Raw genomic sequence first — 15,437 nt, 5'->3', positions numbered from 1 at the left:
AGTCTCAACCCAGATGTAAGCTAAAACTTTGCATCCTGATATCCAAATTGTATATCCTCAGATTATGAACAGCCGATTTATGGAGGTAAAACATTGGACCTGCCTGCCCCTTTGGTGTATTTAAGACTGATGGTAGTTCAAAACTGAAGAACAATATTTCAAATCTTGACAAGATAATGCTTTGTCTTCATCCTTAGCCTCTCGTACAGAGTTTATTTTTCCATGTGAAGCTTATAATCGGCATGCATATTTAAAGAAGATAGAGTAACTCTGTAATCTTTAATAATCTGCCTGTATTTCTTAAAAACGACGAAGGTTTAAACCACACATTTTGCACCTCTATTTAACTCCATCTTGGGCCTTACTAGCCAAGCAACTTGTAAACTTACTAAAATGTAAAAAATATTGGTATATTTGTTGAAAATACATGAAACAATGCTAATAACACAATAAAGGGATCAACATAGCACCACATACACACACTGCTGCTGATGTTAATAAAATGTTGTTGTTGTTTTCTAATGCCAGGCGTTTGACAATAAAGTCATTTGACCTCTTGCACTCCAATATTTTTCAAAGATATTATCATGGCCAGCCACTGAAGCACAGATTTTGAGGTGTTCCGAATCCATTTCTTGGTTTGAGTTGCACAATGGGCAGTTAGGGGACTGATATATTCCAATTCTATGCAGGTGTTTGGCCAAACAATCATGGCCTGTTGCCAATCTAAATGCAGCTACAGACGATTTTCGTGGTAAATCGGGAATTAACTGTGGATTTTGATGCAGAGAGTTCCATTTTTTCCTTTGGGATTGTGTTATCAAATTTTGTTTGTTGAAATCTAAGTATGTAGATTTAATAAATCTTTTCACAGATGTAGATTTATAAACAGGTCTGTAAGTAGCAGTGCTGCCCTTCTTTGCTAAAGCATCCGCATTCTCGTTTCCCAGGATTCCACAATGGGATGGTATCCATTGGAATACAATTCTTTTGTTGAGTGATTTTAATTGAGAGAGCATTTTAGTTATTTCTGCTGTTTGAGATGAAGGTGTGTGTTTAGAGACTATTGATAGAATAGCTGCTTTGGAGTCTGACAATATAACTGCATTTTTAAATTTATTGATGTGGCATAGAAGATTCCTGAGACTTTCACTTATTGCAATGATTTCTCCATCAAAACTTGTTGTTCCATACCCAAGAGATCTATAAAGTGAGAAGAGACAGCACGTAACACCTGCACCGGCACCTTGTTCTCTGGAGATTAAGGATCCGTCAGTGTATAAATGAAGCCAGTTTTGTGGAGGGTACCTAATATTAATCGTCTCTAAAGACAATTGTTTTAGTATTTCAGTGTTTACTTCTGATTTTAGTATTTCTTCTGTTAAATTTAGATTATATTCTATATTTAATAGAGTTAAAGGGTTTGGTTTAATTTGTAGGTTTTCTTTTAAATTCGGGATATTGATTTTCTGTTTTAATTCTTGAACAATGGATATGAAACTTTTTTAAGTTTTCAATCTACACAGAGGACTGTATGAATGCCAATTGTTTCCTGGTAATCTAATAAGTTTTTCATAATGAATCAGTGCTTTTTCTTCTATTGTCATTTTGATGCTAGTGTTAATAAAATGTAAAAATACATTATGAATGTGCTCCACTGTTACAAGTCCAATGCCAAATCATGAATGTAGCACATTTGTTAATACTGCCCTACTAGTTTGTTATGGTGCCCAGTGCCAAAATCACGAATGTGCCACATTCTCTGCTTTGACATTGTACATTTTAATCTGGAAGTACATAAGTGTTTTAAGAATTATGAATAACTCGGAATTGAATGATTATTCACTTTCACTTATGTTACTTTGGCTTAACAATCTACACACCACACAGATTCAGAAAGTTTACTTACTGTTCTCCAACCAGGAGATCAACCGTGAAAGGAATGTGCTTACTATTGCGTCATCTATTGGAGCGAAGTAGATAATATTATCATTATAACGTTAGTTTAAAAACCATGCCCTCTCCTGTATATGTTATTTCCTATAGGGAGGGATTAAAAGACCAGGAGATTAACCGTGATCTAATTTTGTAACTAGGGTAGTATAAATATGTGTGTAACAATGTTATTGTTTGTGCTGTGAGAGCAAGCCAATAGAGATACGAGTACCCACGTGTGTGACCTTATGACATCTTATGAAATCAACATTCATTCACAGCATTACCCCACTCCGTTTCATTCCACAGAGACTTTCTCGTGGTTGGAGTACAGTAGGTGAAAATGCGAAATTTAGTTCATTCATGGTTTTGGCATTGGACTGGCATATAAAATAAAATTTCGTTCATCTTTATCTCAGAGTAAGTTCCTAGTTGCATTAAAACTTACGAGTAATTGTTCTCCCTTTGCATTCTTCTTTTGTAAGTGGAGGTAATGATGTCACATCAAAGAACGGACTTATACTTAAACCAAATAATATGAAGTACACAGATATTCTGCAGAAAAAAAGGAACATATTATACAAGAAATTTGTTATTGCAAACATAAACACATAAAAAAGCACCCTACCATTAGATGACAATAACAACAACAACATACAGTAAAACCCTGTTTTAGCATTCTACTTTTTTTAAAGAATAATCTGTTAAGTACTAGTCAAATTACCATAAGAACAATGTAATTAATTCCCACTTTTAAGGAAACCCAGTTTAAGGAAAATCCCACTTGTATAGAATATTTTCAAGAGAATTTTGTGATAATGAAGCCCGAAATATTGACTCGACTTTCAATAATCAATAGTACCGGCATATTTGATAGTGCAACTCAATTGACAGTAATGCAGCACCATATGACAACATTATTCTTTATCATTCTTTATGGTCTTGCTTTGCATTACTTTCACAGAGTGGATGCTTTGCTTGCTTTTTTCCCGCGAGTTGTTTGTATCCTGTTATCAAGTTTTTATTTTTGTAAAAAGTAAAGGTGATAGTGCATATTCTTGCTTTAGTCTGCAGTGAATTGGAAAAGCATCAGACAGAAACTGGGCTATAAGCACTGGACTCTGCTGTACGTTTCACTGAGACACATAAATATCCAAATCAATTTTTACAACATTTAGTCACTTTAAGAAAAATTCATGACTTGAAATCTTTTCATGACAAGATTTTATCAAAATTTGAATTCTATCAATGATTATACTAAATTCCTAAGCTTCAAAATTTTTTTTAAATATGCTCAATGAGTGAAATTGTTTCATACAGACAAATAGATGAACAGATGTGACGAAAACATAAAATGATTTGATTTCCAGATATATGTTATTTGCTTATACACCTAGATCTCTTACTGCTTATTTTGATGCATCTCTACTTCCACCAACACTAGATATCTCTTAGTGCATTTAATTTATCTCAGATAAATTGTGGTATTTTATAAATAAATTAAATAAAAACAATATTACATGAAATCAGATTATTTAGAATCGCAAAAAAAATGGTAATAATATAAAAAATAAATAATGAGATGTTTAATTTCTGTAATTACGTATGGTAACAATCATGATTATAGAGTTTATTTGAAAATTAGTTAACAGTTATTATAGTACTTACGGGTAGCATAAATAAAATATATTTACAATAGGATGGCTCTGCATTATATGATATGCACACCAAACAAGAGACGCCAATACAAGACCCAACAATATCAGTCTGTGAAAAAGAAAGAAAATTTCATATAAGATAAAATTACGCATGTCATACAAATGAACCTGAAAACTGAAACAGCAGTAAAGACTTCAAACAAATTATGGTTAAAAAAAAAATCATAGCCCTTTACTGTACAATATTATTCCACATATCAAGGTTTCTGTTCTAAATATTGAAAGAGAAATGACACACACTATAATAAATACTGCAATGAAAATTATAATAACCTGTATAAAGTTCTTTACAAATTATGTAATGATAAAAATGAGTGAAATAAAATTACCTGAGAAGTTGTTGTAAAATAGGCCATAATGATACTGGACTCCAGCTCATTACGGTACGTGACAATGCACAATATACTAAACGTCGGCCTAATATAGTTGCAATGAAGCCAACCAAATATGGATCTATCAAATAAAAATTCTGAAAAACAAAATAATAATGAATAAATAGAGATGTTTATACAAGTTTGTTTATAACATATTACTGCACGCATATACATACACACATACACACACACATATTGAGGGTTCAGAATGATAAGGTTCTATCTAGTGTTTAGTAAATTTTACAGGAGAGCATTTTAAAAGTCTGGTTGTTAATAAAATCAATGCAGATAAGAACCTTTTCAAACTAACTTTATCACGAACAACAATTGAGATATCAACATATAATTTATATGGTAGATAGCTGTGAAGTAGCAGAATTCAGTGCAACAAAAATCTCAATTTTGCTAAAAATGTCAGATAGAACTTTGTCATTCTGAGCCTGCAATATATCATATACATAATCCAGCTTTCATCCTGATCTCATGAAGAGCTGACCTATTCTGCCCACCATTTCCTTAGTCTACTTAGCCAGTCAATTTTCTCTACATTCTTTTAGTCTGCACATTGGTTTGAATAAACTTAATTATGTTCTAATTTCTTCTTTTGGATTTTTTTTATCTAAAACATATAGCCTGCTATGCTTTTAGGAATTTCATTTCAGCTGGTTTCTTTTGACATGCTCTAAAATTCAAAGCCATAAAGAAGCAATGTAAATGCCATTACTTTATATAAGTTTAGAAAGATTTCCTTGTATATTTTAGCATTCTCTTGCATGTTCTACATTTAGCATAGCCTGTATATTTATAAACTATGGCGAGTAATAATATTAACTTTTAGTGCAAATAAATTTATACATACATAGCAAAATTAATTTCACATGATCAACGTGGATTTACGATTGGAAGATCAACTATCACAAATTTATTAAATTTCACTCAATTTGTTTCAACTCAACTAGATAATAAATTGCAAGTTGATGTTATTTATACAGCTTTCAGAAAGCATTTGATAAGGTTGACCAAGATATTCTTGTACTAAAATTGATACAATTTGGATTTTCTTTCTCATTGCTATCAATAATTAAATCTTACTTGAAAGGAAGAGAACAAGTTGTGAATTTTCATGGACATACTTCTAAGCCTTTTACAGTAAATTCTGGTGTGCTTCAAAGTTCTAATCTCGGTCCATTATTGTTTTTATTGTTTGTTAATGATATTGTGAATTGTATACAACATTCTAAAATTGTATTATTTGCTGATGATATTAAATTGTAAAAATAAATCAAAATTATATCACATTGTAAGCTATTTCAAAAAGATATTACAAACTTAGATATTTGTAATAATAAATTGTTATTTTAATAAGTGTACACATATGACCTTTTCTAGATTGAAAAATACAATTAAAATTGCATATAAAATAGAGGCAAATGTTTTACCAGTAGAAAATGAACAGAAAAATTTAGGTATATTATTTAGCAGTAATTTTACATTTCATAGTCATATCAATAATATTTATAAATTTGTCCTATAAACGTTTATGTTTTGTTATGAGAAATTCTTGTAAATTTGAAGTCAAAACTATAATAATTTTGTATGATTCCATTGTTTGATCTAAATTAGAGTTTTCTGCGGTTATCTGAATTCCAGTTACTAACAAATATATTCTGTTACTAGAAAAAATTCAAAATAAATTTCTAAAATGGTAATATTATAGACTTTATAATAACTACCCTATTTATGATAGTTATGCTACAATGCACAAGACTAACTGCAGTAACTTTCGAGGAATATCACTTTTGTTGACGTACAAAATTTTGTTGAATATCCTTTTGAGAAGATTAACTCCATATGTAGATGAAATTATTGGGGATCATCAGTGTGGTCTCGTGACCAGAATATTGTACGAAATGAAACTATAAAAATTGGAGATTTATCCTTCGAAGAGGTGGAAAAATTCAAATATCTTGGAGCAACAGTAACAAATATAAATGACACTCGGGAGGAAATTAAACGCAGAATAAATATGGGAAATGCCTGTTATTATTCGGTTGAGAAGCGTTTGTCATCTAGTCTGCTGTCAAAAAATCTGAAAGTTAGAATTGAGGACATCACCCGAATAAGGGCGTATACAGCAAAATGTAGTTCTGATATAAACTAATTTCAATGTTTGTAAGCTGTCAGGTTGATCATAGTTGGGTCGAAAAAGTTTTTCATTGCTGTTAAATAGTGTCGAGGATATTTAAAATAAAATTATTGAAACATAACAGCAAATAGTATGTTCTGCTATTAGTAAATAAATATAATATGGAACTTTGTATGCGCCCTTTTTCCGGCGACGATATGTTTTAGTACTGTTTTTAATTATTCTGATGTTCTAGGTGTCTAACTTTGCATGAAAATTAATTATTTATGGGAATATCTCGTACTTTATTAATAATTTTGTCTTAAAAAGTAAAATAAAATAAATTCAACAAAATAAAATATACATTTACCATAACATACTAAATAAAAATATTGAATAATTACACAAGTAGCCCTACAAAATAGCATTACATTTTTAGTTTATGGTTTTCTTATATTTATGTCTTTTTCTTCTTCATACATCATCACTATTATTGCTAGAGTTATCTTCACCATTGTGTGATAATGTCCCGACTTTATTCAGCATTGTGTTCAGTCAACTTTGGCCATCTTCATCTAAAAACTCTAAGAGGTCTCTTCAGTCCTCCGCCTTGGAGGGTTTCAAAGACATTGGGTTCATTTGTGTTGGACTCAAAAAAGTTTCAGCTGCGACACTTCCATTCCAGTCTTCCAAATCGTGAAGGAAACAAATGATGCAGATTATGGGATTCAAGCTGAAAATACCCCTGATGTAGTGTATTTCAGTTGTTTATATTTTGCATCATGATTGTCTGAGGACGATTTAAGTGTGTACCCGTTTTATCATTGAGGATGCCACCGGAAAACAGTTTATTCTGAACTGTTGTTCATCGTTTCTCTGAAATTTGCAATAGACTCAATAGAAAGTTTTAACAACATCAATTTTTTTACCTCCACTTCAGAAAACACTATCTTTCCAAACATTATCCCTCGTCTTGAAAGACTGAAGCTTCTTAGTTTTTAGATTCACTCTTTCAAGGCAAGAAGTAATAAAATGATATTGTTCTAATTTCGAATTCATGTCCCAAAGGCATTTAAAAATAGAGAGTTGATCGTCCTTTGAAATTTCATGTGTACACATTTTCATACCTCATCTTTTTAAAGGTGTAAATTACTTCTCTCCTTGCCTATACAAGTTTGTGTATGACTTGCCAATGTTTCTATTAATTTTCTTTTCTTCGGTTTTCCATTTAGTTTTGCTCACAAGCTCCTTTTTTCCCATATTTTCGGTCATGATTCACTACTGCAACTAACAACCAGAAGTAGGCCTAAACATCGAATATTAGCCTACTACAGTATGGCTTGCAACAGCATGTGACCGCCACTGTAGTAGGTGCATTCACTTGTTCAACGTAAACACGCAACATTGTGTCCTGTGTTAAGTATTGAAGCTAGACTTACGAAAATTTATTACAGTGTACTACACGTATTCAACTATCTAATCCCTTGATTGTCGGAAAACGGGCGTAAAAGGGTATACGCCGTTATTCGGGTGAAGTCCTCAATTTATAAAACAGTTATATTACCGGTTGTTCTGTATGGTTGTGAAACTTGGACTCTCACTTTGAGAGAGGAACAGAGATTAAGGGTGTTTAAGAATAAGGTTCTTAGGAAAATATTTGGGGCTAAGAGGGATGAAGATACAGGAGAATGGAGAAAGTTACACAATGCAGAGCTGCACGCATTGTATACTTCACCTGACATAATTAGGAACATAAAATCCAGACGTTTGAGATGGGCAGGGCATGTAGCACGTATGGGCGAATCCAGAAATGCATATAGAGTGTTAGTTGGGAGGCCGGAGGGAAAAAGACCTTTGGGGAGGCCAAGACATAGATGGGAAGATAATATTAAAATGGATTTGAGGGAGGTGGGATATGATGGTAGAGACTGGATTCATCTTGCACAGGATAGGGACCAATGGCAGGCTTATGTGAGGGCGGCAATGAACCTCTGGGTTCCTTAAAAGCCAGTAAGTATGCTACAAGGCTTCAACATTTCCATTTTATTAGTTTGCAAATTAGTCGAAATTCTCCATCTTTAAACTTTCTTTATAAAATTATTAACAATAAGTTTGACTGTGTTGGTTTATTTTATTGCATTACATTATATGCAAGCAAGCTTAATACAAAATTTCAAAATTTATTTTCCATACCAAGGGCAAATACTGAATCGCACAAAAATTCCTCAGTTTTCCAAATGTTACAATTACACAATAAATTACATCCTCATCCGAATGTTGATATTTTCAATATGAATTTTTCTAAATACAGAATAATTGGTTATCATTTGAGACGAGAATTTCATGCACTATAAAATCCCAATATATGCATGCATTCATGCACTATCAAACTACGAAAATGCATGATCAAGCGAAAAATACATTAAAATATGCACTTTCATTTTCGTTCCAAATTTATTTCACTTCACATTTTTTTGCACAGTTAACAACTAACAACATCTCTAAATTGGTTTCTGTGAGGTTTCTGCGCTTGTCAGTTGATATGTTTTTGTAGGCAGAGAATGACCTCTTTACATCGCAAGAAGTTATGGGTGCAAACTTGAATGAACCTTTTTCTTTTATTTAGTTTTTTTTATTCTTCAATCCTGATTCCTGAAACTACAATGGGGGTTATAAAAATCGAGAAACTGAGGTGTCCACTCAAAATCATTAAAACATGCATTTAAACTGAATATAATGTATATTATATGCATGATTAAGCTAAAAATTGCTTAAATATGCATTATGGATATTTCATCCCCAAAAAGGCCAAAACATGCAAATATGCACGGAAAAAGTACACATATTTGGAAATGAAAAGTAATGAAATGGATAAGTACTAAGTTTGAGCTATGTCCAATGTTCCTATAAAAACATGCATTTGCATGGAATTCTCGTCTCTAGTTATCATATTTTACAGAATATTGTCAGTTAATTTCAAGCTACTTTCACACCTTATTTTCAATTTTTTTTCCTTTCTCTTTTTTCTATTTTGTTTCAGTTTTTAATAAGAGTATGTTCCCTTTCTCTTGTTTATGTTTTATAAATTATATCAATTGTCAGTCTTGAACATTGAAACTGGGCTTTGCCTGTTATATTCAATAACAAATTTTATTTATATATATATATAAATCGAGCTCTAGTGAAGTAGTGTATGACGCAGTACATGCTGTGTTATGTGGAATTAGTGAAATTCTACCTTACTTACTAAATGTATGATATAATGTAGTGTCAGTGAGTAAGTGTGAGAGTGCATGCGTGAATGAGAGAGAGAGAGAGAGAGAGAGAGAGAGAGAGAAAGAGCAAACATGAACGCTAAGTCAGTATATATGCAAATGTGCATGCATAGTGTTTTCTGCTTTTTGTGCTATATTTCGTGTTACGTTCTGCATTTCATGTTATTGGAGTGTGTGTTTTGTGTTGTATCCTATATTTTGTATTAGTTTTTCTCAAGTCACGGCTTTTCATAATGTTGATAGCAAAGTCAAAGAAGATTACTTCTTGTGAACTATCAAAATTGATACTTAATTACTATACAAAATGGCCCCAAATCCTTGGTGTAAGGCATTTGTCATTTTGAAATAAAAATTGTCACAATTAGGATTAATGAAAACAGAATATGCATGAATTAGCATAATAAATACAGAAATTGATAACATTTAGTATATTAATCTGAGTGAATTCAAAACTTACCATTGTATATCTTGTATATGACTGTGGTAACCACCAAACAGTTCGATAAAGATGAAGAAATTGTAAAAAAGAGGTCATACCAGTGAAAACAAACATAATGACTTCAAAAACAAAATTCCCATCTTGAGGGATACTAGGAATTGGAATATGTTTAGGTGATATAACTCTCGACGTTGTATTATCAGTCATTTGTCCAAAACTTCTGTAAAAGAAGGAAAAAACTACTTTTAACGATGAATATCAATGTCAATACATTACACACATCAATAACTTTAATTTATTCACAATTTCAAATGTTACCAACACGATGCATATAATTTTAACAATAAAATGTAAACACTAAAATGTATATTTATATTTATTTTCTAGAAAATAACTAAAATGCTCTCTCAATTAATATCACTCAATAAAAGAATTGTATTCCAATGGATACCATCCCATTATGGAATCCTGGGAAACGAGAATGCGGATGCTTTAGCAAAGAAGGGCAGCACTGCTACTTACAGACCTGTTACTAAATCTACGTATTACTCTGTGAAAAGATTTATTAAATCTACATACTTAGATTTCAACAAACAAAATTTGATAACACAATCTCAAGGGAAAAAAATGGAACTCTCTGCATCAAAATCCCGATTTACCACGAATATCGTCTGTAGCTGCATTTAGATTGGCAACAGGCCATGATTGTTTGGCCAAACACCTGCATAGAATTGGAATATATCAGTCCCCTAACTGCCCATTGTGCAACTCAAACCAAGAAATGGATTCGGAACACCTCAAAATCTGTGCTTCAGTGGCTGGCCATGATAATATCTTTGAAAAATATTGGAGTGCAAGAAATCAAATGACTTTATTGTCAAACGCCTGGCATTAGAAAACAACAACAACATTTATTTTCTAGAGATTCATAACATGTCTTTATTGTAACTTGTATTTTTAATTCAATTGCTATTTGTTACAAATGAGAATTCTGTTTATCAGTAAACAAATGAGACTATGCCAATAAGAAGTAATTACACCACTTAAACAAAAGCAAGTGATAGTACTGTAAAAGTTTAAATAATATGAACTAAAAGATTACAAATTGATGCTTTCCTTACATGTATACATTTTGACATTTTAATGTCTATTCTTATATAAATAAACAATTATCTGCCTTGCAAAAATATTCTTCTTTACTACATTAAAAGTCTTCTTCACAAAAGAATTAAAATATTGCATCTATATTACCTGTTTATGTTCTGCGTACTGTGTACTTAGCTGTTTCAATCAATAATTCAGTATGGTATTTTAGGTTGGAGAGGAATGGCAAAATCGACTCTCCATCCTTTAAACTTGCTCCAAAAAAGAATTATCAAAATTTGTCTATATAAACCTTTTGATTACCCAACAAAATTAATTTTTCAGGAATTTAGTGTATCAAATCTAGAACAAATTGATAAACAAACATTGCTGATTTGCTTCCATAAAAACCACAATAAATTTAAATTTGATCCTCACGAATACCATATGAGACAAAACTACAGTTTCTTTCTAAATACTCCCAAATGCCACACAACTACAGGATTTAAACACAGCAGAAATTTTGGACCCAAAATATATAATGAATTAATTAGAACTTACCCTGAGCTAAGTACACTTAACACACATAGATTTAAGAAACAAATCAGATTAATTATTTATTTGTTTAAGCTAATTGAGTTAAAAATTGATACTCTAATATTTATGTACTTTTGTATTTTCTATTTGTATATAGACCCTATTATTACATGCTGTATTATTTTACCATTTATTAATGTTATTGTGCTCAATGAACTCTCTTAATTTTGTGATATATTTTGTATAACTGATCTGAACTGTGCCCGAGCACGAGCTTCTGCTCTTTCGGGCTGCAGTGCCTAATGTAGCTCAAGTGTATAGTATTAAAAAAAATATATATAGCCTATATTTAAACAGAATAAACAAGAAAAATAACAGAGCAACATTGAATTTTTAACTTCTGAATGCTACTAACATTTTCATTACAAAGCATTCCAATTTCTGTTACAAAAAAATATTCAGTATAGTCACACGAAATTTCTAACAAGCTATAACTTACCGTACAGTGAACTTAATACTCTTACACAAAAGTACTGGGTGTCCCATATAAAACTGGTACGCCTCATTGTCTCACTCTGCCTGGCTACTGCACTCTGTTCATAAATAGATGTTGGCCACACTGCATTCATATTTGGCTACACTATGCTCCGTTTACGTATTTTTAGAGTTCGACAGTTGAGTTTAACAGTAACGTGAATATCATGGAAGTATTGTGAGAGAAATGGTTAAGTTTTCAGTTGAACACCTAATTGATATTGTGAAATTTTACATAAAGAAGGCTCCATTAAGAAGACTAAAGAAATGTTTGAGGCGAAATATCCTGTCAAGATACCCACAACCAATACAATTCAAAATCTGTATAAGAAATGGAGGATTACTGAATCTGTTGTGAATGTAAAGAAGAATAAGTGTCCGACAATGAAGACCCAGAAGTAGTCGACAGAATGGACATAACGAGAAGCCCCAAAAAATCGATAATGAGATTATCTCAGCAAGTTGGTGTGCCAAGTCCGACCATTGGATCTGTACCCCCGTAATATATGCGAACTGAACCTTAATTCTTTTTCAGCCTCGGCAATTCATTTTTCTCCCTGTATTCCTATTTCTCTCTTTTCTATCCCTCTCTCTTTCTCTCCCCTACTACTCACTTGCACTTATTGCACTTTTAAATAAAAAAGTAGCACCATAAATCGCGTTCTCACTGAAAAAAAAAAAAACCCTCAATGACATAGGTTGTAGACTAGAACAGTTAAATCGTTAAGTAAGTTAGCTCAAAAGGCAGGTGTATCCAGGACAGCAATAAAATTGTTAAAACTAAAGCCTTATAACGCAACGAACCATGTGCCTTGCCTAGAGTTCATTTTTTTGGGAGGGGAGGTAGGTGAGGGGGGGGGGGGGAGTGAGAGATGTTCACGATGGTATATCCATTCACAGTTGGTATTTTTTTCAACTGACAGTTCCAGCAATTATTATGAAGTAAGCCAATAAATTAAATTTTTAATATACCAGAAGTCGTGAGATTTATTTGCTGAAGATTGAACACTGATAACTGCTAAGCACAGTTTCAGTTTCTGAACATAATGCATGAATTACTGAACTATTAAAAGATTGGTAAGTCACAAAATAATAGTTCACTGGAAAGGTTATGTTCCTCAAGGACAAAAACAGTGTTAAAATGATTCTGAATAATCAGCAACTGATGCAAAAGTCGTTCTGGAATTCACTTGTCTGCAATTGCAGAAAACTGTCACATGACGTGGAAAGAAATCATTCTTCACTACTCGAAGCATGTATGGTTACTGAACATAATTGTGCAGGTTGATTCACTATAAGATACCGGTACTCTCCCTATTCGTCTGAACACTTCCTCTGCTAACTTGTTTTTACATACTAGGAGACACTTATACTTTCAATGTGTAGGCCTAGGCCTATATGTAGGTTTCAAAATGTGGCTACACAGATGCTGTGAAATAAAAAATAACTGCTTCTCGTTTACCACTTCATAATTAGCACGCCCGAGATTCGATATGATTATTTAAGTGATATGACATCCTATAGTTCCATCGTATCTTTAAAATTACCAATCGTTTAAATTACATGTTAATATTAATCTCAAACAATTCACTCTATACTACAACAATACGGTAAAAACCAAGACAGTGAATCATGTATTTTGAAACACTTACTTTGGTTTGTGTGTGTCATCATTCAAAACCAAGTTAGGTGGTGGTGGAGGCGGTGGTCTATTAGAGTTTGCTCTACTGATGTTCCTCCTCCCACTTGGCATAACTAAGGGATCTACTGATTTGGATGTAGTTCCTTTCTGAAATAAAACATTTTTAAACCTATGAAATGGGTTTAAAATATGGATTATTTACATTTATAATTTTACTCTAATTTTAATAACATTATACAGGTTATGTACAAGTCGGTCGAGCAATTAGACTGACCTTGTTAGTCTCACTTAGTTAAAATGTCAATAAAGCTCAACGTAAAAGCAAACAAACTTATGTCAAAATCAAAATTCGACGCAAATTATGACACTATACTTTCAGATTCACTAAAACCCACTAAAATAACAAGGGAATCAAACTCCACCTTCCGATAAAAGTAGTATTTATTCATTTCAATGACATTTTGGTAACTTCTGCTATGACATTAGATCCTGTTCTAAACATTCTACCAACTTAATACACTAAATACAATTATGTTTCATTAACATAAAAACACACTGCGTAGAAATATTACAGTATTATTCCACACTTCATTTAGTTCATTAAATTCTTTCGAAAAGACACAACAAGAAGTTCATCCCACAAAAGAAAATCAGACTCGCTTACGCAAAGGCACGAATCGTCTTCAATTGTTTCTCTCTCCATAGGCTATATGAAAACATCCGCGAGTTTTATTCAATATGTAAACAATAAAGAAAAGGGTAGAATAAATCTAGTAAACAAGTCTCTATTATAATTAAATGATATTTTTCAGAAATACTGTACTTCACGATTACATCTTTTAAGATATTTAACCACAAAACAAAAAAAAAAAAAAAAAAAAAAATACTGAAAGGAAACATGACATCACGAACAGGAAAAACCAGTGATAATGAAATCTTTACCCTCGTAGTTTGTTAGGCTTTAGTTGTAATCTTGATAAACTGATTTAGGAAGGCACCAGTCTTACTGCAGCCTGGCCACTTCGGTGAAGTATACGAATGATCTAAATGTTAATAAAAGTGGCAAAGTTTTATGATCATTTACAATTAGCGGCAGTGCTGGCGGCCGTCGTCCAGCAGCTGGATCCCGGGTAAGTTTTCTTCGACGACTGACAGCATGTGTATGTAAAGGTAATGTGTTACTCCACCATCTCCGGACACTCCACGCTGCAGCGACACTCAATATTGCAGGAATTAACACAAATGTTGACACTGCTCTACTGTCATCTACGGCATTCTTGTCCCATGGATTCATTTTGACAACACACTAACATCACTTCGTATCCACGTTGCTCCAGGCAATTAAAAAAAAAATCACTAACATTTCCAGTAATACCAATATAGAAATGCAAACATTTTAACATTACGCTCATTGAACGTTAAAAATAGTTTTTTTCATAAATGTCAATTCTTGTGCAATAAACTTAATACAAAATTTATATCGCTTTGCCATTGTATACCGTATCATTTGCCTTTATATAAATATCACATAATGTTTTGGATTTATGTGAAAATTGGTACTATAGTGGTCCAGATATTGCAGCTATTATGCTGTAACGGGATTAAAAGATACAATGAAATTTATTTACAAAACTCATTAATCTCGCCTTCTTTTAATCTAGTGCAATAGCACTGTTGAATTTGCTATTGAACGCTTAAACATATTACACTTATGAATTGTTATTATGAATATTCTTGAAATCAGAGTCACTGTGAGCAACAGTTGTTTTAATAGA

At 32.3% G+C, this 15,437-nt stretch overlaps 1 protein-coding gene across 5 annotated transcripts in view; it reads right to left on the bottom strand.

Annotated features, from left to right (window-relative positions):
- The window catches only part of LOC138703372 (transmembrane protein 39A), a 42,333-nt gene extending 27,318 nt beyond the window's left edge, over positions 1 to 15,015 (bottom strand). The window contains exons 1-6 of one of the 5 annotated variants that reach the window (XM_069831191.1): positions 14,747 to 15,015; positions 13,673 to 13,809; positions 9,885 to 10,086; positions 3,983 to 4,122; positions 3,604 to 3,702; positions 2,384 to 2,490 (exon numbers count right to left, since the gene is read on the bottom strand). In XM_069831191.1, the coding sequence (XP_069687292.1) occupies positions 2,384 to 2,490; positions 3,604 to 3,702; positions 3,983 to 4,122; positions 9,885 to 10,086; positions 13,673 to 13,809; positions 14,747 to 14,956 (895 nt within the window). In that variant the 5' untranslated portion in view covers positions 14,957 to 15,015. The other 4 variants (XM_069831194.1, XM_069831195.1, XM_069831193.1 and 1 more) reach the window with 4 other exon arrangements.
- Positions 15,016 to 15,437: the final 422 nt, after the last annotated feature.

Source organism: Periplaneta americana, chromosome 7, assembly GCF_040183065.1.
Source record: "Periplaneta americana isolate PAMFEO1 chromosome 7, P.americana_PAMFEO1_priV1, whole genome shotgun sequence".
In the NCBI taxonomy this organism is placed as follows: domain Eukaryota; kingdom Metazoa; phylum Arthropoda; class Insecta; order Blattodea; family Blattidae; genus Periplaneta; species Periplaneta americana.
This window is presented reverse-complemented; position numbering and strand designations above follow the sequence as displayed.